Genomic DNA, 23,347 nt, shown 5'->3' on the forward strand with positions numbered 1-23,347 from the left:
ATTTATTTTTCGTGTTTTTATTTTTGAAACTGAAATGTATTATGAATGTGTGGAATTGGTTTCAATGTATGATGTAATATTTCTCCATTAGGAAGGGCAAAGTGCGCACTGACAGATGATTTGTTATGAATGACATTAAATATAAACGCACACTCTATACATCTGCCTCATTTGATAAAATGTCAACAATCATCATGAACTTAAAGCAAGTCTACGATACATGCTTTGACATTTCAGCCTACATATTGCATATACAATTTACAGAACATGTGCAATATTGGCTTCTGTAATGTGAGTACATGATGCATTTACACTTCATATTTGTCATCTTTTTGTCCATCTGTTCATCCATTTTTTAGAAGCTCTTCTGAGTCAAGGTCGCTGTGGCAACACAGTCAGTATCAACCAGGTGACCTATTCCCATGAGTTTCTTCCAACACCTCCATCAAGCGCTCCGATGCCAGCTGGGAGATGTAGTCAGAATTATCCGAGTCTGTTCTGGGTCCTATTTTTCATTTAATTCCAAATATAGGTATGGGACAGTATTTAGGAAGTCACTTTAAAAGTAAGCTGGAAAAAGCTGAACTACAGCAAAGCTAGTTTGAAAAAAAGGAGAAACCGTGTTTTGTGAAACAAAGCTTAAACACAGCAGTTTAAAATACTTTGGTAAAAATATTATCGATCTGACAATATACATGTGATACACAATTATAATAAAACATATATCATAGGTACCATAACAGCAAGAAATGCCACTTCATTGAGTTCATTCAAAAAGGGCCCAGGTCACAGGTCATGCATTAAATGAAATACAATAAAATATACCCCTACAAATGTGTTCACTTGTAGGACATTGAGACTGACTTGATCACTAACAAACCCATTGAATAAAAAAGGGTAAGTGATTTGTCAAAGGGGGTATATTACAGTAGAGAAGCTTTCCTGTCAGGGCCAACAATGGATGTAGTGCCAGTGATTTAGCACAGAGAAATTGCAATTGTAACTACTCCAATACATATGCTAAAATTAATGTTAAACTAGTTAATTTCATGTACTTCACAACTTTCCAACACTGTGAGGGTCAGATTTTTAATGATAAACAGCCAAGAAGGATGCCTTCATTTTAATCTCTAGCTTCAGCACCATGGTCCAGCACTCGAAAATATTTCAGTATGAGAAGTGAAACACGAGGATTAACAGAGCTAAAAGTTTGGTTGAGATTGAGTTTGCAATAGGGCTGTATTCGAGCCACGAGCCACAAATTGAAAAGGCCCACTTGGCTCAATTGAAGCAAAAATGGAGCCAGACAAAGCAGAGTTCATAACCCAATGTTAATAGAAAAACATTCTTCAGACTTTACCTGCACCATAATATCCTGCCCATGATTATCTTAAGCCAGGAAGCAAGAAACGCACGTCCTTAAATAACACCCATTTGGAATGAATTTGAGGTTGTGACAAACAGTGCTTTAAATCTGAGTGTAAAGACCAAAAGTCTTTGTCAACGGTCAACAATAGATTTAGCATTTTTCTAATTCTTAAAGCACCTTCAGACTCATCCATGCAACATTGAAGGGGCATGTCAACCCCAAAAGCCCAACAATCCAGAGCCGCAGGATTTCAGGATGTCGTGGCAGCGTGCCTCTGCGGAGTTTTTTGTTTATTTTGTGATTCTACTCTAATACAGTTTTTCATATTTAATGCATCAAATAAATGTATTTTTTTAGTTTTCTTTACTTAACTTGTGTTCTAAATTTTGCCTTTTTTAATGATTTTTTTTTATACTGCTTTAAAAGGTTAAATTCACACCCATAGCGAGACTGTTTTTGTTGCCTACTTTTATACTCTTTATTGTCTTATTTCTATGAAATAAATTCCATTGACTGGTACATTAACATCCCAATAAAACAAATTATTTTAGAAATTGTATTGTTTTGTGATGTCAATGCGTGTATTTATGATATGCAACCAGGGAACCATCAAACATGAGACCTCGGTCTCATAGGTTCTCCTTGGCAAAGTAAAGGTTAAATGTGTTTGTTTATCCGACTTTTAAGTGGAAACTTTATTGAGCCATGTAAACGTATTTACTTTATTTTCATATATCCATCCATATTTGTGTTCATATTTATTTATTTGTGTATAGTTTTTATATTATTGCTGTGTTGTATTTCGTCTTCTTTTCCTCTTCTGTCTTTTTACTGGTATCATTGTTATACAGAATGAGCCTCGGGGGGTCTTGTAGCGGCACTTTCATTATTGTCAAAAATGACTCGGCCTAATTGTGTTAATTATAGATCCATGACTTTCTTCTTTACAGTGCATGCGACTGAACATTGCCACTGAGAAGCCAACTTTATGTTGTCCCTGTACTCTGCAGGGCTTGCCTGAAAACCAGAGAAAGCCAGCCAGACCGGGCAGGACACTGCTGTTCAAAACAAAAGAGCTAATTTTGCCCCCACCAATCCTCCCAATTATGGGGACCCTTCCCCCGCCTAATCCTGACCTCTGCTCTGGGATGGGCCCCACTTTGCTGCCCTAAGCAATGGCATTCCACAGGTCAGGTCAGTTCTTTGTCCTGAGGAAATTAAGGTGAAATTAAGGTGCTTTACTTCCTATCCTATATCCTCTGACCTGTTTAACATGCAATGTTTCCACAGGCTATGGGCCCTGATGCCAAACATTTAATTTACTTTCAAACTAGTGTCATTTATTTTGAAAACAAAGAAGCTTTACTTAATACAGTTTTACTTTCTGTGGTCCCATAACTTCGACTGGCCTTAAAAAGGTTTTCCAGTTCCTACTTGTGGAAAGTGTGGCAAACACATTACAGTTGTTGGCAAAAAAGAGGTTTGCAAAAATCAACACATAAATTGCAGCTCTTTTCCATCTTGTCCTTGACTACCCTACTTGCTGCAACAGTTTGGTTACCTCTTTACCTGCATACTGAAACAGGCTGCCCATAGATGGACTTTTTTTTCTTTGTAACAGATTGGTGGTGCATGGAAACATGTTGAGGTAGGCAAATAAGAAAAAAAAAAGACAGGAAATGATCTCACAAACACACCCCCTCACTCTCTCTCTGATTGCTCCCATTTTCCAGTCACACAGTGAGTAATTCCTTCTGGTGCTTTTTAGTTTGCTGTGTTCCTCTTGTGGATGTCCCGAAAACTATATGGATAACGGCTTGAATGCTGTGCAGTATCCACACTCTATTCATTTCTCAAATAAAATCAATGCTGATTCTCTATTGATCATTGTTCCTGATGACATTTTACTTGATACATCAGAAGCTTTGGCAATATTTTAATATATCCTTACTAGAACAATACCCAGCACAAGTGAGAAAACCTCCTCCAATCCGACAGAAGATAAATCTCAAAGTAACCAGCTGGCACACTAACCCATACCTCTTTGATCTCTGAATGTAATTAAAGACTTTATAATTATATTTTTGCTGAATGTGAGATGAATGACTATACAGGGCCTGGAGGCGTCTTTAAAACCAGTGGCTTGAGAACTGCCATGGCATGGTGAAGATAAGTGAGGTGGAGTAGGATAAGGAAGGCACTAACGTTGTAGAAAGAAAAACGCACTTGTGGTAGATATCCTTCTTGTGGGCATTGGGGCAAGTTAAGGACACAAACATTAGTGAGAATGACAATAATTGTAATCCATATTATTTGGAGAACACTCCAGGTGTTTTGTCGACCATTGTTAAGCGAGTGAAAAATACACTGTTGCCCTGACAACTATCTGATAACTGCAGGTAAATGTTTTATGAAATTCGATGATAGTTGTGTGTGGGCGGAAAACAAGGTAAGGCGTGGCAAATAAGGTTTTTCAGGGTCAAATCATTTTGTTGAAACTTGTAAAAATTCCATTGTGGTCCAGTGTGGCGCATACAAGATGTGTTGCCTTCTTTTAACTGTATGCTCAACCGTATAACTAATTACTGAGTTCCAAACGCAAAAGTTGTGTGTTGCCATTTCCTTTGGTTTAACAGTTGGATGAGCAAGTGCAGTGACAGCAAAGCCAGTTAATCTAGTTTCTGGAAGAGCAAAAGAAACAGCCAGGGATATCAGGCAACACTAAAAACAAGACATTATGTTTCTTTATAATCATGAAAAGGCACACATAACTGGGAATCTACGATATAGAAAGTTGAAATTGTGTTTTCATCAACAATACTTGAAATATTAATATCAAACAATAACATGATTCATGAAATACCCCCACACATAATACAGTATAATGCATGTTATACTTGTTTATTATTTGCATGTGCATGTGAAAGTGCTTTTAGCAAGCTCACTTTCTCAGATGAAAGAAAAACCCTTTTAGTAGTATTGCGGCAATAAACTATAATCTGATGTATGTTGCAGGCTTTCACACTTTATTATAAAATGACTGTACAGTGTACCACACACCACACCCCACTGTCTGGGAGACAAATCACAAAGCAATAAATGTATTGCTATCACCAGCCAGTGTGTGGCTTATTGATTTGTTACCTATTTTTCCTAACATATTTCGCCTCAAACTGTTGAATGTATGTTTCCAATGGCTTTACAAACACTTTAGAAGGAAATATAATAATCAAATTAAAGTACAATGTACATTTATCAATTGAGCTACACATTGCCAATTGTAATGTTTGAACAAAATGTTTCTTACGTCTTTAGCTTAAAGTGTTGTTAAAATAATAAATTGCTTGATTATTCTTATGTAATGCACAAATGTTTCTTTTGAATTCATTTGCTAGGTTTGCAAATAAGTAAAAGTGTAAGCACACTTAATAAGCAGGAACACATTTCGTTTCAAGTGTTAAATATAGAAAGAGGGAGTGGCCTCAAGGTTTTCAAATCCTCACATTATTTCTATTTGCTTGAAATTTGACACCCCATGCCATGTATCTGCTGAGAAAGAGCGGTAAGACAATAGATGGCGTTTGAGGGCACAGGATTAGAAACGTTTACACTGTCATTTTAATACAATGTCCAGTCGTCAATAGACCTTCGTTGGTGAGTTTTACTTAAAAAACGAACCAATTACATCCAATGATACAAGTTTTGTAACGAAAATCAAATCCAAACGGATGGATAGAACAAGTAAAAAGAAGTCTGGTACCTTAGTGCAGCGCTTTAAAAAAATAACGACCAATCAGCGATGAGACACAAACGTAGGCGGGACGGACTGTTTGATTGACTTGATATCCCTCCAATCAAACTCTCCAGTCAGTGACATTGTCCAATCATGTGCGGGATCGACCCGCTGTAGCCAACGAGAGAGGATTTTCAACAAGCTCAGAGAAAAGCGGAGACAGACAGACATCATTTCTCTCCCAGCTTCTTTGGACTATCACACGACGCCAAAGAATCAAGAAATAAAGCATCTTTCTCTGAACAGGATTATAACGGTCTAAATTAATACCCAAACATTTACCATGGCCGACACAGCTGTAGAGAAGACCATAACTGCAGAGGTTACTTCCAAGGTACGTTTAATTCAGTTTGTTTTCGGTTGAACTGTCGTGTTAAAAAGATTTTTGAACTTTTGTTTTAAGTTGTTTTATTAGCTGTACGTATATTAATAATGTGGTTTAGCTACTCCCGTTAAACAACCGTTGTCGGTGGAATTACACGTTCATTTTACTTCATGTTAAGTTTAAACAATAATTTGGGGGAAATAAATTACCTCAATGACTTATCTTAACATTTCACAAGGTGACTTATTTTCAATTTATCAGCGTGGACGGCTAAATATTGTGTGTGAAAATGCAAACGTATTTGATGTGGTTAGGTTAGCTAAAGTGTCTTGTTGAGCAGACAAAGCGGCAGATACGGTGCGTCTGGTTTTAGCTGCTGCTGTGGGCGGGAAGCCTCAGCAGCCTTACATTACTAGTTTGGAAAAAACGTTCACCATTGCAACTAATTATGTCAAACAATGTCTTCCTTTAATTATTATGTATCCCACATATGGCAAACGAGTTTTCTTTAATTAAAACCAGACGTAGTAGGAGCGTCTGCCCCCTTCAGAATAAACTCGTTGCTTTATTAATCAAGAGACGTGCTTTTATTTTGTAGGAGCTGAAAGAGAAGAAAGAAGTAGAAGCGAAGGAGGTGGAGAAGGAGAAGAAGACCGACACCGGGGACGCACCTGCCAATGGCACAGTGAGTAAAGGACCAGCCTCATGGCCTTTTGTCTTTGCACCCCTCATCATGCAGGTGTCGCTGCACCCGCCCCCCATCCTGTTCAGCTGCTCTCCCTCCACACAGTGCTTTGTTTGGGTTGTGAAATGGGACAGATGTTAGTTAGCAAGTCCTTAGACGTTTTCCATTGGTGTCTCTAGGGTAGCGTGGTAGCTTATGCCCAGGGGGGGTAATTGAGAGCTCCACACACATGCCTTTTTTAAGTGTCCCCAGAGGAGTGTGTACATGTAAGACTCTGGGGGGATAAGTGGAAATATATGTTAGGGATTAAATGTAAATACATGTATCTTATATTTAAAAATCCCAATCATGATGTGTTACTGAACTCACTTTTCCCTGTTTTCATTCAGAATGGTGCTGACCACAGTGACAAAGCAGAGGACAAAGCAGAAGACAAAGCTGAAAACAAAGCAGAAGACAAAGCAGAGGAAAAACACAAGAATGGAAATGGTATGTTCATAAAGCAGTGTTATGGTAAAATAATATTCTTTTAAGAAGAAACTATTTTAAAAGAGGCTTTACAACTCTAACTTTGTTGCTTCTGATTTGACTCATTAACACTGTCAACGTGTGTGGCCCTGAGTTCCACTTTGACAAGATTGTATTTATTTTCTTCCCATGAATCTTGTCTTAATTACTCATGTGAAGGATGTATTTTCTGATGTGACTAACTGCTTACAGGAGAAGCAAAGAAGGCGCCCCCTACTGAGGAGACTGATGCACCGCCCGTGAAGCGTGCAGCTGAAGAGGAGGAGGAGGAGGTGGGTTGTCACCTGACTGAATTATACCATTTTAATCCGGTTTGTTTAGTAATCTGGTGAAGTTCAGTCTTTGCTAATGCATCAAATATTTTCCTTATTTTTTAAATAGGAAAAGGTGGAGACAAAAAAGCAGAAGACAGAGGAAAATGGAGCTTCAAAAGAGGCAGAAGTGAAGGCTTAGGTCTCTGCCCTGCTACCTGTTTGCAGCACTGTCTTGGTCAACATCGTGTTGTAGAGCTTGTGCTTTCTGTACCTTTTTTGAGAAATATTTCTTTTTATTTGCTCCTCTGTTATCACATTGCACTGGAGTCCTGAAACCTAGTGGCCCTGCATCCTTTTTTATGAAATGTTATTTATTGGTCTTTAAAATGAGCTTTTTTTTACTTGTACAAATTGGGCCACACCATGAGATCAGTTTTTTCATTTCTTGAGGTTTTATATCAGTATGTTAGAAGCACAATCTCTCATGTCAGTGCTGACCAGATGATTCATACAATTCAGGCAGCTGCTCACTTCCTCCTAGTTCTCATGTTGACCTCTCAGATTCACTTAAAGGACCAAAGATAAGTTTTAAGCAGGGGCTAATGGACAGTTGTTCGCATTATTAGTTGAGGCATACTTTTTTTGTGTTGGGCTGCTATTTAATCCTTGGCTGCCCTGTTAACATAACAGATGGTGCAAATGAATAAAGGCGATCTGTCTTGCACCTCCATGATAAGATTGCTTGACCTTGTTTTATGGAGGTAAAACGTTACAATGTTAATTAACCCCTCTTAAATCTTAAAGCTTTGGTCATTTGTTCTGTATGCATTCCACGCAAGTTTTTACCATTTATACTTTGTTTTTCTTACAGTTTTATGTTATGGCTGGGTAGCCCAGTTTTGTATCGAAGTCTGCCTTTTCAGAACCAGAATGACATTCGGTTACTTCAGCCACTGCTTTGTATATTCTGATTAAAAAAATAAATTGTCTTTTTACTTAATTATATCTATTTTGTGTTTTTTACCTTATCCTTAGTGCTTATTAATAACATGGCTTTTTAAGTAGATGATGTCACTTGACCCAATTTCTCTAAACATGGAAAATGGCTGGCATAGATGCAGGAATCATCTTATCCACTTGGTAATGGAAACGGGTGCAAAGATTCAATATTGCAGTTTCTTGTCTCATGGCTCCCTCGTGTGGTGTATCCGCAGATTGCGGATAATTATTTCTAACAACTGGTACTGTATGGTCATCAGTGAATAACAATAATTGACACAGGAGTCCAAGATGCCAAAAATTATGATTTTTAGTTTGAACTGAAACCTGAATAAAAGTAGCTTTTACAGTAACACTGCTAATATTGAGCAATAGGTGGTTCCATATAACACGAAAACTCAGTATTTGTTTTTTCTCAAGCAAGCTGCAACAGCATGATCCAGAAATGTTAGCATGGCGGGAATCCAGTCAGTCCAGGAAACCAAAAAATAGGCAATTGACATTTTGCTTTGGCAGCCATTAAGACTTGCACCAGTCTTAAACTGTATATGTAACTGATGTCAATGAAACCATCAGTATGGTAGGCTTTAAAAGGTTTTATAGTCAAATTAACCTTTTGTTAAAGTCCTGAAGTCAGTCGTGGTGCCTGTGTTGAGGCTGAACAGACAAAAGCATACTGCCGTTTCTCATGGCACAGACGGATTTAAAACACAACTATTATGTACCATTTTGTTTATGCAGATGGCTTCTTAAGGATGGACAAAGGAATAAAGTTGGAGATTTCCTGTTAAGGAAGGGGCTAACAAGTAGGTAATACTGAGTTGATGGGCCGCCATGGTGGAGCAGAAGCCTACTACCTTAAGCATGCGCCCTAATGATGACAATAAGCACTTGATGCTGGCTCTATGAACCCCCATTGTCTTTTCCTTTTTTACGTTGTCCACCTTCAGGGTTACCCATATGAGTCTTCTCCCTGTTTGCTGATCTTCTGTTTTGTTCGGTTTCCGACTGAATGCTGATTCACACCCCAGTTTCAACTTCTCCTCTTCCTGATAATGACAAGAATCACTGCCATTATTACAATGACATGGCCCGGAGTAGGGTGACAGCTCACGGCTGTACCATGGCTTAGTGAGGGCCCAGACAGAATTTGCCACCAGCAGACATTTCTCTGTGTCTTTGAAAGTTTATGTGCGAGTGTGTGTATGTGTGTCATCCTATTAGCTATGGCTCTATGCTGACTAAGCATTAATTATCATTTTGCTAGTCGCCTAGCACCAAAGTGTGAAATGTAAGGATGGTGAGTTTCATTATGAATAGCTTGTGTAAAGAGTGGTGTTTTTATTTGCTGTAAAAATGTAAAGCCCTTCAAGACTGTAACTGTGATTAATTGTGTTCAGCTTCAAGTGAGTATGTGTTTGCTAAATTAAAAAAGCTCTTGATTCAATGAAGGAGCCTCAATTGGTGAATGTCAGTGGACACTGGCAACACAATCATTTAGTCAGAATGATCCTGCCTAAGGCGTGATGCTAATATGCTAACTCAGAGAAACAGGCAGGTAGACATTCCTTTGGCCGTAAAACAAAACATTAACACAGGCATTGAGAGATTACATTGCAGCTCATGCAGACGTTAGGCAACTGATAAAAGGAAGAAAAAGAGGGGGAAAGCTGTGGTTAGCCTGAACGTGGTGATCAACATTTATATACTAAACACCAACAAGCAAGAAAAGATGATGCAATATTGTACAGCAAAGAATCAGACAGAAGGGGCTAAGCTATCTTCAAAGAGTTCACTCACACTCTGTCACACACAGTCCCACACTTCATTCAAAAAGGTCACACATTCAGTAGCAACAGTAAGGAAAAGATGCATGGGCACACACACTGTATGAACATACTGGTCATGTTAACACAAATAAGAGCAGTGGCCAATGTCTGTCTGTCTGTCTGTCTGTCTGTCTGTCTGTCTGTCTGTGTCTGTCTGTCTGTCTGTCTGTCTGTCTGTCTGTCTAGCTCTGAGAAGAGCAGTGCTGAATACTGTGAAACTATGGAACTGTGCAACTACAGGATGTGCAATGTGTCAGTGCTGTGAAAGTCAACTCACTCAGACACCAAGTGTGTGTGTGTGTGTGTGTGTGTGTGTGTGTGTGTGTGTGTGTGTGTGTGTGTGTGTGTGTGTGTGTGTGTGTGTGTGTGTGTGTGTGTGTGTGTGTGTGTGTGTGTGTGTGTGTGTGTGTGTGTGTGTGTGAGTGTAAGGCTGTGTTTGAAGTAAAGTAAATCAAGTGCTAAATGTGCACCAATAGTGGCTGGGTCTCGCTATCGGGGGGCTCACCCTCAGGGGGGGGCAGCTGGTACACCATGCAGAGAGAGGAGTACAGGCAGCCCACGAATGACATCAGGCTTGCAAAGTACATCACTCCCTGGGCCCCACCCACCAGTGAGGTCAGAGGTCCCATGGCCACTGAGACCAGGATCTGAGCCAGGAAGTACTGGCAGCTGAGCAGAGAGATGTCCACCCCCATCCCGCGTTTGGTCCCCTCCTCTGATGAGCCACAGAACTGAGGGACAAAATGTTTAGATAAGATCAATCTATGAAGTGCATCACAAAACACTACTTGACTGAAGGAGCGTTTCAATCTTTTGGTAAATGTGCTTTGTCACTGTCTTGCTGAGAGTTAAATGAGAGGAATAGGCCTCCTTCACCAACCGTTCTTAAGAAATGAGAAAGAACATAAATATTCTGACAATCATCAATGTTTATCTTATTTTGGATTTGCTCACACTTACACCCATTTGAGTGCTTACATTATTGTGTTAAATAATTGGTTATTGTGTTTTCTTAAAATCAACTATACAACAAAACAGTTGCATAACATTACATTTAAGTTACAATACAAAAATATATATATTTATAATGTTATGTTATTCTTGTGCTCATTATTTTACAAAGCATTCTTGTATATTTTAAATAAATAAACACTCATAAACACCTAATGAGTAAAAGTATCCCATGTTTCTTTTTTGTGACATTTTACATGTACTACTCGTGCTAAATATGAAGCTTGCTTGGTGTTGCTGGAGTACCTTGACAATTATTGTTTTTTTCAGTCCCAAATCCTTTTATGGTGATTGGCTGGGCATAGATGCTAATTAGTATCAGCTGTGACACGCTTTCAATTGACCTTCATTATAAGAACAGAGGTGATAACATTAAGCTGTCTGTGGCTCTGCTGTAACTATGTGAATTTCCCCTTTGTGGGACTAATAAAGGTATTCTGATTATATTTGTTGAACAAAATGAGAGTAGTTTAAATCTTCTCATCTGATTTGATCATGGTAAAATATCACTAAGCATTTACAAGTTACATATTTAGACACTGACCTGAGGGTCCTGGTAGTATTCACACAGCAGAGAGTAAGGCAGCGTGCATAGAGAAGAGAAGAGCACCCCATAGGTGACGCAGAGAGAAAGTACCACGTAGAGGTTGTTGGACAGTGTGGCCAGGCCCGTGCCCAAACCAAACGCCAGATAGGCAAAAAAATAAAGAGTGCGAACAGAGAAACGCTCCTCCAGTTTCTCCAATATGGCTTTAACCCAAAGAGAACACAGAGGGAAACATGTTAGGCTTGCCAAGGAAAAGGAGACACATCATTTGTGAAATTATTCTTTCCTGCAAAGATGTGATAGCGAGCGGAGCTTACCTGAGTAGAAAGCAGCACTGAATGCATAGATGCACATGCCCCAGCAGCCCATGTTCACTCCGGCATTGTACCGTTGGTAAGCCTCAGAGTCGTGGGGTGCCTTGGGGTCTCCTTCAAACACAACCTCACCCATGAAGTCAGTGTAGAAGAGCAGCATGCCTTCAAAAGACAGCCAGCCTACAGAGAACGAACAAGAATCAGCTCAGGGGAAATTAAGTACAACTCAGATGTGTTTTTGCAGTGTTTTAAGTGCAACAACATTTAATAGTGATAATGCTCACCCAGGAAATGATTAGTGCATAAACTCCGCATCGAGGGAGGCATCCTGTAGATGGCTATACACAGCAGCTTAATTGACATCTGTGATTCTCCTGTCTCCGCATTCTCAGTCAGATCACTCTCATAGTGCACCCCATTCAGCAAAATGTTTGCAACCTTCATCAGAGACAAAAGACAGACACTGTGTTGAAAATGCTTTGATGGTAACTGACTAAACTGCTTTTGTAATTTTAAAATATGTGCCGACCTGCTGACTGAAGGTCACCGTTCTCCTGCGTCCGTTCTCCATCCCAACAATCTGTGTTGACATGGGCTCCTCAATTAGTGCAAGACTCTGGGGTCGCTTCAGGATACCAGCAGAAGAGCGCCGATGTGACCCAGCACCAGGCTGGGTCCCAGCTGTGACCTGAGTTTGTGCATCTCCCTCAGGCTGTGGCGCTTCCGCATCCTGATGAGACGCCACATCAGCCTGGGTCTGTCCTGTAGGACGGCTTCCTGCTCCCTGTGTGAAGTCCTCAGGGTGAGGGGGGTCCCCTGGAGGCAGGGCCTCCGAGGTGGAGTTGGGGGCCAGGGCCTGTGGAGTCTGCTGGCCTGTGTAGCAGTTTATGAGCACACTGTCTATATAGGAGTTTCCTAATGAAGAGGCAAAGTCATTTATGCCTGTGAGCGAGCTGTCCCTGCTGATAAAGCTGCCATATTTTGGAGTGAGGGGGCTCATGGGCGATATGGGGCTTGTGAGACCAGCACAGAGGCGTGCATTGGCACTGCAAGAATGTGCAAGGGGGTCCGAGTTATATGGGTGAGACTTTGAGTAATGGTAGCTGTAAAGAGCATCTTCGTCTTCCTCATCCAGTCCCAAAGCTGATCCTGGAGGGACAGGGGGAGAGGGAGGAAGAGGGAGGCTGGGGCTTTTTAGATGAGCTTTGCTGGAGTTTTTGTTCTTTGGTAGCGGGCGTTCAGGGATACTAAACAGAGTCATAGCTGTGGCACACACCAATGTGATACTTGTGAACATGTATATGACTCGTAGTTGACCTCCCATCGACCTTCCAAATTGTGTCTTGTCCCAGTTGATCCCGCCCACGATGTAGCCAAATCCACCTCCGAGTCCTGCAGAGCAAGTTTAAGAAACAAAAAATAACAATTGTGCATTCACTGGTTATGTCTTAAAACATTACTTTATAGGTCTATTTTCACCAAAACTACCTTGAAGAATATAAGCTATAGCTTCTAATGTAAAATGATCAGTGTTTTCCTACCTGCAAGTAGTGCATGAATGTTCAGCCCTCGATCCTGGTCCTCTGGGCTGCACACGTCCATCATGTAGGCATGGCTCGGGTTGTCGGCTGAATCAGCGCTGAAGTCCATCAGAACCACACCGCACACCGTCAGGATGATTCCCCACTTGTGATTTGATGCAGTGTCAGCCAGCGCACCTCCAATGTCCCGCCCGTTCAGTACCAGGGTTAGACCTAGCAGAGCACCTGCAAAGGAGAAAAGTACAGTTCAACCAAATCTTGACATTCAGTTTTAGTGTCAAGTATGGTAAAATATTAAGTAATTGATCACGATAAACGCTTTCCAGGTATGTAATGTGACATGGTCACGAGGTATCTTGGTAATTAGTAATTACAACGTCTGTGGATTTGGGCATCATCCACATTACAAAAGTGTAACAAAATATGTTTATTAATGTGAATTGGCATTATGGGATGTGGAGAATCCAGTATTTTTGCATCATAATGTACATGTATAATCTTTGTATAATATTTTTTAATGCTATTTCAGAAATATTTTGGATTGTTTATTTCTTTTGATTTATCTTGTGTACATTGCCTTGTCTTTTTATGCTGCTGCAACGCAAATATTTCCCAAATTGGCATCAATAAAGTACTTCTTATCTTATCTTATTTATCTTAAATCAGGATATCTCAGTCTCTGTCACATCAGTTTTAATGATTAAATGTGTCTCATAGGTTCCCCCAACTATACATAAGTAGACTTAAATGCACAAAAGTAAATAACTTACCTATAGCCAAGGCAAAAATAAAGGGTCTCCTCCGTCCAAACCGGGATTTACATCGATCACTCCATGCTCCGAGGAGAGGCTGAACGAGGAATCCTTCAAGCCAAACACAGAGGAGGGAGATAGAGCATTATGTTCTGCACAAAATGATTGTTATTGAAAATCACATGATGATGTATCACATATTCCAGCCCCCCATGGTTTCATCTTGCCTACTGTTTACTTACCCAGTATGGGGCTGATAAACCACACCAAGCTGTAGAATTGATCGGGCAAGCCCATCTGTAGCAGCACAGGAGTCACATAAGCCGTCTCCATGGCATAACTAAATTCAATACCAAACAGGACGCAGCCATTGAAGAGCAGATCTTGGAAGGTACGTCTTGGGGGAAGCTCACTGAGGTCCAGCTGGTCTAGGGGACAGGGTGTGTTGGGCGGTGGAGGCGGTGAAGGTCTTATCAGCTTCCGACGCTTTGGATGTCTTTGAAAGTTGTTGGCTCTGTGACTGAGGAGCCGAGTGGTGGATGTTGGAAAGCTGGCCGTTTTGGGGAGTGAGCTCCTCCAGAGGCCTTCCTGAGCTGCAGATAACCTCCCTCCTGGACTGGTGAGGAGGGGGTCACTGGGGGTGCCCATGCCTGGAGAGGACATCTCTCTCAAGCCAGCTTACACTGCAGCATGTAATAGGATGACACACATTGACAGGTTAAAACTTCTTTGGGGATGATTTTTCATATTAGAGGTCATTCAAGATCACCACAATGTAGCATGGTGTGAGTAACTTAGTGCTGATAATGGTTATGAAGTACTACTACGAGAGGACACGACAGTCATCGGAAGACAGCAGTGATGGGCACGACGCATGCACTGCAACCAATGCGCATGCTAGGGATGTGCGCAAAACCCATGTGCTCGGCGTGGCTGACTACGGCAGTGATGTATGCGGCACCGCTCTCATGGATCCTGTTTCCATTTTAATATTTCATGGAGGAAGCTCAAATCGGACACAATGGAGCCGGTTATAATGATGACAGTCATGAGGATGCATTATCGCTAACAACGTAATCTAAACATCTGATCAATCCTTTAGGTAGCCACGTAGCCGATCGATTGCTCTTTTGTGTAGTCTTTTCCTGTAGTGACCCTTGATTTTATCCTCGATTTACACTTTCTTCTTAAGGTGAACATCACGCAGTATCGCCTACTTGAATGTGTTAGAAGATGATGCAGGCGTGCAAAATGGGAACGTGAAAGATGATAATTACCTTAACGGCGAGCCTCGTCATTTATTGCAGCATACTGTGTAGGCTAGTAGACAAAGCATTATGATTTATAAAAGAAAAATCTAGGATGAATTAGAGGAGTCATGATTGTTGTTTTTTTGTTTTTTCCTTTTCGTGCAGTCATCCCCCCGCTCTCTCCTCCGTCCCTTCTCCTTCCCCCTCTTCTCCTCTCCACCTTCGCCTCCTCCTCCCGGTCCCTGTCGTGACGTCACGCCGCTCCCTGCTATCAGCACCAGGAACAGCCACAAAAAGCACATCTGTCCATCACCTGAGCCACATACACTTCAGAAATGCATTTCAATAATAGTGACTAATTTGTAAATGTAGCCTACTGACTATTAATGTTGTGCAAAGGACCATTGATGCTTTTCAGCACTATTGCACACTATTTTACATGTTATTTGTAACGTTAAAACACATTTTACAGATATTGTTGGAAATGCCTAGAGATAAGAATTCCCTCTTTGGGTTAGTCATAAATTCCTGCTGCATTGTTCAAACAACTTTATTTTAATATATAGTCGTAAGCCTTACATTTTCAAAGATCCAAATGTGCCATGCTGTATATACTTTGGGAAATGTATAATGTGAAGAAAAAATGTAAACCAGTATTTTCATCAAAACATATTTTGGGTGTATATTTCAGTGTCAAAACATCATAGAGCTCTGAACTCCATTAACTCAAAATATAGAATTCTGAAATTGCTTAAAATAAAAAGATTTTACAACCTAAGACCTACTTAAAAGGAAAAAGAGAAAACCAAGTTTAATAAATTATGCAAACGATGCATGCATTTCTCACTTAGGCTACTGTATGTCACTGGTCAGCACGTCAATTATTTATCATATTCTCCAATCTGTTAATTGACCTGCTATTTGCTCATCAGTGATAGTGAAAACAGGTGTGCATGATTAGGTTAGACAGAGTGTACATATGTTAAAGGAAGGATTCAATAGGCATTTTGACTTGTAAGAAAAAGCACAGGCTAAAACAAATTCCACTGACGAACTGTCAGTTTTATCAAGTGCTCCAGTAGGCTTGAGCCAAGACCTTGGTTGGTTTGTTATGCTAGTCCCACTATGACATGCAATAAATATACTAGACAGATAGATTAATAATTAACTCAAGTTGAAAGTAGTTTTCAATACCATTAAAACATAGCACTCTCCACATGTTTGCTACCAGCAAAATGACTTGTCACCCTTCACCACCACTGCAAAACAAAATGGCTGTGGTGGTCTGGGGTTATGCTAAAACGGACGGATGGGGACAAAGTAACAGCTATAGAAAGCAAACAAAGCCTGTAATAAATGCCATTACCTTTGAGCTCACCTGCACCACACCTTGTGCAACATGTATAATTTAAAACTGAACTTTTTCAAATATTCAGTCACCAATTTGAGTCCATGCTATAACTGGTTTCACTTGTTGTGCACACTTTAAGAAATCAGTAAACAAATTATGCTAAAAGCGTTTTAAACTGTTTTGTTGATTTTAGTGTGGAGATGACTTTACGAAGCCCCGCCCCCGCTCCTAGATCAGCTGCTGTAATTGGCTGACTGTTCAGCACCAACAGCATTGGATGTTAGTGCTCAGTGGGCGTATCAGGATGCAGATGTTTTGTAACAGCAGTACTATTAGAAATACAATATAGAAATTGCACATTTCTGTTAAGTTTCAAAAGCCGGTGCACTTTGTGTTACTCAATCGCAGAAAATGGCAACGGTTGACCTTGTTAAAGTTGGAAAGAACTTGTTGAAGAGCAGTGAAACTGGAAAGGTAAGAAATCTGCTTAGTTAGAAAGCTAATCGTACTCCCATGAGCTTTCCTCCTATTTCCTGTATACACGGTTTATTGGTTTGTGTTTGAAGGTGTTCTCTATATGAATATACAGCCGTTCTGTTAGATTGACTTCCCCGTAGAGACCTGTGTTTGTTCCCTGGTGATACCTGGCGTATTAAACCTGTCATTACCTCACAGCATGGCAGTGTAATTGGTGTCAAATTAAGCCTCCAGGTTGACACACGCTAATGATCATCTGAAGGGAACACATGAGGACGAGTCATTATGGAAGCCCATTTCCTGCTCTAAGAGGTTGTCAAAAATAATGACTTGGTAATATCTCAAAATAGGTGACTTAGTAATAGAGATTTGACTTGAGGCACATTTGATCGAGACTTGCAATCCTCTTGGATCTTTACAACCAGGACTTGTGACTTCACTTGGAATTGAGGATTATGACTTGAAAATAATATACCCTCCTCAAACCCAAAAAGTATACAGTAGTCTATGCTATTTATGATGGTGTGCCACAAATCAATGCATTTCCTGAAGCAAATAACATTAACAATATTCATTCCCAGCAGGCTGACAACACTTAATTCCCACACATTAAAACCAATCACGCAGCATCCAATAAAGTTGCACCAGAGAACCATGAAGAACTAACAAACATTACTGGTTGCCAGTTGGAAATAATGACACAAATAAGGTAATTGTGTTTGCGTATGAAACCTACGGGATGGTCAACAAAAAATGCAATCCTGGTTTGGGACAAGAGTTGGTCAAAAGCACATCCTGTAGTACTGGTTTAGGGCTTGATACTCAAAGATTATGGAGTGCAAAGACTTGAGACTTTCTTGTGACTTGCAAAACAAAGACTTGATCTAAATAATATATGCTTAGTATCTAAAAAAAAATGACATACTTTTATACTTATTCTGATTATTTGAGATATTATGTAATCATTTTTTAGAATATGTTCATCTTATTTTTTTCTTTAAATGGAGGAAATGGGCTTCCAAGGAATACAGATATTGCATTGTTGTTTGAGTCTATCATGTAAAATAAAAAACTAAAACGATCAAATTACTATGATTTCCCTTCACCACATCACTATTTCCCATATATGTGTGTCACATGTTCTGAGTGTTCCCCTCTCTGTGTGTTGCAGAGTGTGGAGCTCCTGTCTCTCTGGCAGGACCAGCCCGTGGTTTTGTTCTTCCTGCGCAGGTTTGGCTGCCAGGTGTGTCGCTGGATGGCAACAGAGATCAGTAAACTGGAGCTGGACTTGAGAGCCAACGGTGTAGCGCTGGTGGGGGTCGGACCAGAAGAGTTTGGACTGAAGGAGTTCAAGGAAGGAGGGTTTTTCAAAGGACGTAAGCATTGGCAATTCTCATTCATATATTACAAAACAATGGTATTTTATTTATTTATGTTGCACTGATCCATCAGTTCACTCCAAAACAAATATGGAATTTAAACACGGCTTTAATCTGCTCCACTTTAACTACCCTTACACTTCAGCCCTATTTGGTCAGTGGCTGTTTTGTCTATTCATTCACTGTGACCAAAGATGTAAAATATTACAACTGTATAAAGAAACAACAAAACACCTAACAGATTTACCCAATACTTACATTTTTGGAATAGACAAGGTTTCGAATAAGTAGAGTTTCTCAAGTACTTCATTAAAGTACATGTTCTAATTATATGTTATATTTAATTCTACTTACCATTACAAAAACGGGAAATGCATATAGGATATAACGCAGTCTTATTACTTTTCGGCCCAGTAGTATACAAAGTATTTAAAATGTACTCTACAGTCATTGACTAACTACAACAATTAAATGCTCTTACATGTATTTGTTAGTTGTAAAACAGTTTAATGTAAGATGTTATACAATTATAGCAATTTGAAAGGAGTCCTTCTGCACTTCTACTTTTGTACTGTACGTATTTTTATGTACAATGTATGAGACTTTGAAGCACTCCTTGGCTTCTGTACAGGGATAAAAAAAAAAAAAACATAACCCTCATTATAACTTCAAGAAGATGCATTGTCACCCTTGCACAACCTCATAACATCATATGTAACTCATGTTACACAATGTAATAATGTTATGTAACATAAAACATTGGGTGTGTCACAAGGATTTAGACATACTTTTAACAGCCAGTCCTTTTGTGGGATAGTAAATATATATCTTCTTCTTTTAGCCGTTTATGTTGATGAACATAAGAAAAGCTACAAAGATTTGGGCTTCAAAAGGTGAGTAAAAATCTTTTTTTTAAATCTTAAAGTAATAGAGAAACAGTTTGTTTTATATGAGCGTTTGCTTTGACCCTGATGTAAAATGCTTTTATTTGTTAAAGATTATTTTAACTCAATTTACATACTTAAGAACAATTAATCTGTGACTACTTTGATTATCAATGAACTGTTTAGAGCAGACTTTTCTGGTCTTATTTGATGGTAAACTGAATATCATTGGTTTTTGAAATGTTATATTAATTAAACATTTGATATATCTCCTTAGGATGTGTGAAATGATAAGATTATCAGGGCTCGCCACTAATCTTCTCTCCTTAGAAAAGATTAGATGACTTGTGATGATCTCTAATTTAAAAATGGTGTTTCCTCACACTTAGATACACAGCCTTAAGTTTGGTTCCTGCTGCTTTGGGGAAGAAAGTACGAGATGCAGCCTCAAAGGTATAAAGTAACTCCATATCAGATCATGACTTGGTAGGATGGTTCATATATCCTACAAAAACAGAAGCTGATTGACACACTGACATCTGACCGCCTGTTTTCTCTGCTGTTCTCAGGCCAGTGCTGAAGGCATCCAGGGAAACTTCTCAGGAGATCTGCTCCAGAGTGGAGGCATGCTCATTGTGGCCAAAGGTACGATCAGTTTACAGCAGAGGGGGTGCTTGTGAGGGTCTCTTTTGTGAGTAAATGGAAAAATACACCTATTGAACTGGGGAATGTAAACATGTATATTACCTTTTAGCATTGCATTGATAAGGCTGGAAACTGAAGATAAATAAAAGGTCAAAGACATGCAATTTCTCAAATCCTCCTTTAGAGGGCAATGCTGCATTACTGGAAGTCCATAGGAAGCTCTCTAAACGCCTGTGCTCTCCAGGGCTGCTGACTTTCCACACTTCTTTATTTCTTGTATCACAATTGGATTAATAATTCTCATTAATGAGTCTACATAATGAAGAGACATTTGTTTTTGAATGTTCCCGATCATACCAACTCTCTCTCTAAGTGTGCTCATACTGTTTGTATGGTGTGGTACGGGCAGCTTATTGTTATGGAGAAAAAGCAGCTAGGGAAAGTAGATCATTCTGTCTGACACCACAATTCAAAAATCATGACTTCAACAAAATTCCTGTTTGGTGACATTTCTCACGAGCATTACTCCTGTGTGAGTACTCGCTGCTTGAAGCAGGTTAGGCCTAAATGCAAATGTTTCAGAGACAATTTACTTAATTCTACTCAAAGGTATTGATTAAAAACGCTTTGAAGAGAAACTATGTTGTGCATATTTGCCAGTAACAAATCAATTTGAAATATGTTTAAATATTTTTAGTCCGTGCTGGGTTTTATAACTGCTTTTATGTGTCAGAGTTCACAGAAGCAAATCCATTTGACGAGCTGTTTATTTGATAATTTCTCCTAAATATAAGTTGTTCTCTTCCAAGGTGGAGAAAAGGTTCTAATGCACTTCATCCAGGACTCACCAGGAGACCACCTAGCTCTTGAGGATATTTGCAAGGCTCTGGGTATCTCAGCCAACGCAAAGGCAGGACAGATGCCAGTGGTAAGACATCTCATAACCATACAAGAAAAAACACATTATATTCTTTAGATACACACTATATTCATCCTCTTTTTTCTGTACTTCCCCACTTAAACTTCTAATGTTCTATTTGTACCATGATTACACTTACAGCTTACAACCACAGGGTTGAATACAATGGTACCATTGTGTTTACTAAACCGTACTGAACTGATGTCAGTCAGTTTCTTCCTCAGCAGACTCTGTTTTACGTCAGTAGCAACAACCACATCAGAGTAGCCTTTTCAAAGGCAATTTCACACTTATTACTCCATCTTCATGGTCTTTTAGTGTTCGTGTCATAAAACCCTTTCAACTTGAATGATGATCGCAGTCTGTATTGTACCTAAAAATACCTCTGCAAACACAAATCCACAGGTTATAACAATACCACAAAGTAGTCTTAACAAAATCCAACAGAGAAGGGTCAGCATTGCCATGCCAATGGTAAAAAATGATTACCAATTAGAGGGTGCAAAATAAACATACAATATTAAACCAACATGAATCTAAATGTATACACTTTTAGAAGAAGGTATGAGCCACATAGATTCTGGTTTGGTGGTATTGTAATATAATAAACAGAAAAGAAAAAGTAGGATTTAAAATGTAGTCCCTGCTCTATACTATAAAGCACATTTAGAAATAAATTGCTCTGAGGTCATGGACATACTATCTCGTGTCCTGAGCATCAGACGTTTTGTCCTGTGACCGTCGGGACTTTCAGCATGACCACTTTCAGCACATGCTTTTCAACGCCCATGTTGGTTTCCTTCCCCCAGAACACACCATGTCAGAGCTTTTGCGACACGTACAGTAGCCTTCCTCATGACCTGTCTGAAGACCAGAAACAGATGTCATTTTCTGAAGCCCGGGGGCCTCATTTGGCGTCATGGTTGTCTATTAGTCGTCACATAATAACCACAACATCATCAGATCATACCATCCTCTCATTTCCTTCCATGTTTACTGACTGCCTTACTCATGTGTGGAGGCAACATGCCTAACATTATCTTTAACATGAGCATTTTGCTTTCTGCTAACGAGCCAATTAAAACAATGTTTGATGTTATTTCATCAATTGGCCTTGTCTCTGGCTAGAAACATCAGTAAAAACACATTTTCAATATAATTTCTTCCACTTTAGTTTGTTTAGTGTGTTCAGCAGTGGAAATAATGCTTGATTCAGTGCAGCAGGCAGTGTATATAGCTAATAATCTGCAGTTACACAATAATCCATATTCTAACCCTAACCTCACCTACCTTTTTTGATATCCTCGCAGACCATTTTCTTTATATATGTTCATATTTGTATCTGTACTACCATTTTATAATGTTAGTTCTTCCATACACACACACAATATATTCCACATCTGTCCTTCCTGGGATAGGGATCATCTCACTTGCTCTTCCTGAGGTTTCTTTCCCCCCGTTTTTTTTTCAAATGTCTTATCAAGGTGTGTCATAACATGTACAGATGGTAGGCAATTTGTCAAATTGGGCTATATAAATGATATTGACATAACTCCTCTTCTCTTGCAGTGCAATGATGATGTTTGTACACGATGATGACAGAGATGCCTGTCATACCAGATGATAATCTACAAATCGAATGGAGATTCCTCAGAAAGTGAACACGTATTAATAATTCCTTGCAATTCATTTGTCACAGTTGCACAATATATTACTGTTTATCTACTGTAACAGTGACACTCATTTTATAATCATAACTTTGAATGTAATTCATGTTTTGAACTAAAATTAGAACTTTTATTCATTTACATTTATTACACTAATTTTGTAAAATAAATAATTATTTAAATGCTTATAATTATAATAAACTTTTAAAATTCACACTTGGCTTCAGTCTATAGAGGCTTCTCAATACTCAAATTTCCCCTCCTCGACTCCTCGACTCCTCGGTCCTCCGGTAGTGACCCGGAAATGAATTTCAGCGCGCCATTTTGAAGGACGTCTCATTTCTCTAAATGCACACCGAGGACCGAGGATCGAGCATCGAGGAGGCTCTCTGGAGGAGCTATAACCGAGGATACACTGATGGTTCCTCCACGGCTCCTCCGCGGATGCATTTCCGGGAACGGTGGAGGCGTGACGCACGGCCGGACTTATCTCAGCCAATGACAGCTCTGCATGCATCCCCTGGATATTATTTGAGAACCTGCTCTCATCGCAACGCGATGTTTACAGTGAGAACAGCTGTGAGGTCCTGCAGAAAGCAGAGCAGTGTGTAAAATATATATCACTCAGTATAACAGGCCTACTCTCTTTATTTGCTTTAGTTTAGTAGATATCTACAAAGAGTCCATATTTTTCTAAAACCATTTAGTGCTTCACATAATAAAATACACAACGGCTGTAGCCTGATTATGCTTTAGCAGCTGTAGGTGTGTGTGGTACAGTATGTAGGTGTGTGTTGTACAGTGTGTAGGTGTGTGTTGTACAGTGTG

At 39.6% G+C, this 23,347-nt stretch overlaps 3 protein-coding genes across 4 annotated transcripts; 2 read left to right on the top strand and 1 right to left on the bottom strand.

Moving 5' to 3' along the window:
- The first annotated feature begins 5,248 nt into the window (after window positions 1–5,248).
- On the top strand, window positions 5,249–7,954 carry LOC117446575 (prothymosin alpha). Its single transcript, XM_034082845.2, has 5 exons — window positions 5,249–5,496; window positions 6,086–6,172; window positions 6,562–6,661; window positions 6,893–6,972; window positions 7,082–7,954. The coding sequence occupies exons 1-5, from the start codon at window positions 5,446–5,448 to the stop codon at window positions 7,151–7,153; spliced, it is 390 nt and encodes a 129-aa protein (XP_033938736.1). The 5' UTR covers window positions 5,249–5,445; the 3' UTR covers window positions 7,154–7,954.
- Window positions 7,955–8,892: 938 nt separating this feature from the next.
- On the bottom strand, window positions 8,893–16,166 carry slc45a1 (solute carrier family 45 member 1). 2 transcript variants are annotated; one of them, XM_034082840.2, is made up of 10 exons: window positions 15,225–16,165; window positions 14,190–14,630; window positions 13,966–14,058; window positions 13,196–13,420; window positions 12,184–13,046; window positions 11,939–12,092; window positions 11,658–11,834; window positions 11,338–11,543; window positions 10,288–10,513; window positions 8,893–9,002 (listed from the first exon to the last, which is right to left on the bottom strand). In XM_034082840.2, exons 2-10 carry the CDS (start codon window positions 14,608–14,610, stop codon window positions 8,974–8,976), a joined length of 2,394 nt encoding a protein of 797 aa, XP_033938731.1. In that variant the 5' UTR covers window positions 14,611–14,630; window positions 15,225–16,165; the 3' UTR covers window positions 8,893–8,973. The 2 variants fall into 2 exon arrangements, with proteins under 2 accessions (XP_033938731.1, XP_033938730.1); XM_034082839.2 differs by lacking the exon at window positions 8,893–9,002 and having other exon boundaries at window positions 10,126–10,513; window positions 15,225–16,166.
- A 660-nt stretch (window positions 16,167–16,826) lies between these two features.
- On the top strand, window positions 16,827–22,733 carry prxl2b (peroxiredoxin like 2B). The gene is made up of 7 exons (XM_034083298.2): window positions 16,827–17,022; window positions 18,197–18,401; window positions 19,246–19,297; window positions 19,678–19,741; window positions 19,858–19,933; window positions 20,743–20,861; window positions 22,422–22,733. The coding sequence occupies exons 1-7, from the start codon at window positions 16,960–16,962 to the stop codon at window positions 22,446–22,448; spliced, it is 606 nt and encodes a 201-aa protein (XP_033939189.1). The 5' UTR covers window positions 16,827–16,959; the 3' UTR covers window positions 22,449–22,733.
- The last annotated feature ends 614 nt before the right edge of the window (window positions 22,734–23,347 follow it).

Source organism: Pseudochaenichthys georgianus, chromosome 5, assembly GCF_902827115.2.
Source record: "Pseudochaenichthys georgianus chromosome 5, fPseGeo1.2, whole genome shotgun sequence".
Taxonomy (NCBI): domain Eukaryota; kingdom Metazoa; phylum Chordata; class Actinopteri; order Perciformes; family Channichthyidae; genus Pseudochaenichthys; species Pseudochaenichthys georgianus.

Bases quoted from the DNA above. Each gene is read 5' to 3' on its own strand.
- LOC117446575 (XM_034082845.2), top strand. From the start codon at position 5,446: ATGGCCGACACAGCTGTAGAGAAGACCATAACTGCAGAGGTTACTTCC. The intron at 5,497-6,085 runs GTACGTTTAATT...TTTATTTTGTAG, and splicing joins CTGCAGAGGTTACTTCCAAG to GAGCTGAAAGAGAAGAAAGA. The intron at 6,173-6,561 runs GTGAGTAAAGGA...GTTTTCATTCAG, and splicing joins ACGCACCTGCCAATGGCACA to AATGGTGCTGACCACAGTGA.
- prxl2b (XM_034083298.2), top strand. From the start codon at position 16,960: ATGGCAACGGTTGACCTTGTTAAAGTTGGAAAGAACTTGTTGAAGAGC. The intron at 18,402-19,245 runs GTAAGCATTGGC...TTCTTCTTTTAG, and splicing joins AGGAGGGTTTTTCAAAGGAC to CCGTTTATGTTGATGAACAT. The intron at 19,298-19,677 runs GTGAGTAAAAAT...CCTCACACTTAG, and splicing joins AAAGATTTGGGCTTCAAAAG to ATACACAGCCTTAAGTTTGG.
- slc45a1 (XM_034082839.2), bottom strand. From the start codon at position 14,610: ATGTCCTCTCCAGGCATGGGCACCCCCAGTGACCCCCTCCTCACCAGT. The intron at 13,421-13,965 runs GTAAGTTATTTA...TCTCCTTTGCAG, and splicing joins TATTTTTGCCTTGGCTATAG to GTGCTCTGCTAGGTCTAACC. The intron at 11,544-11,657 runs GTAAGCTCCGCT...TTTGGGTTAAAG, and splicing joins CAGTGCTGCTTTCTACTCAG to CCATATTGGAGAAACTGGAG.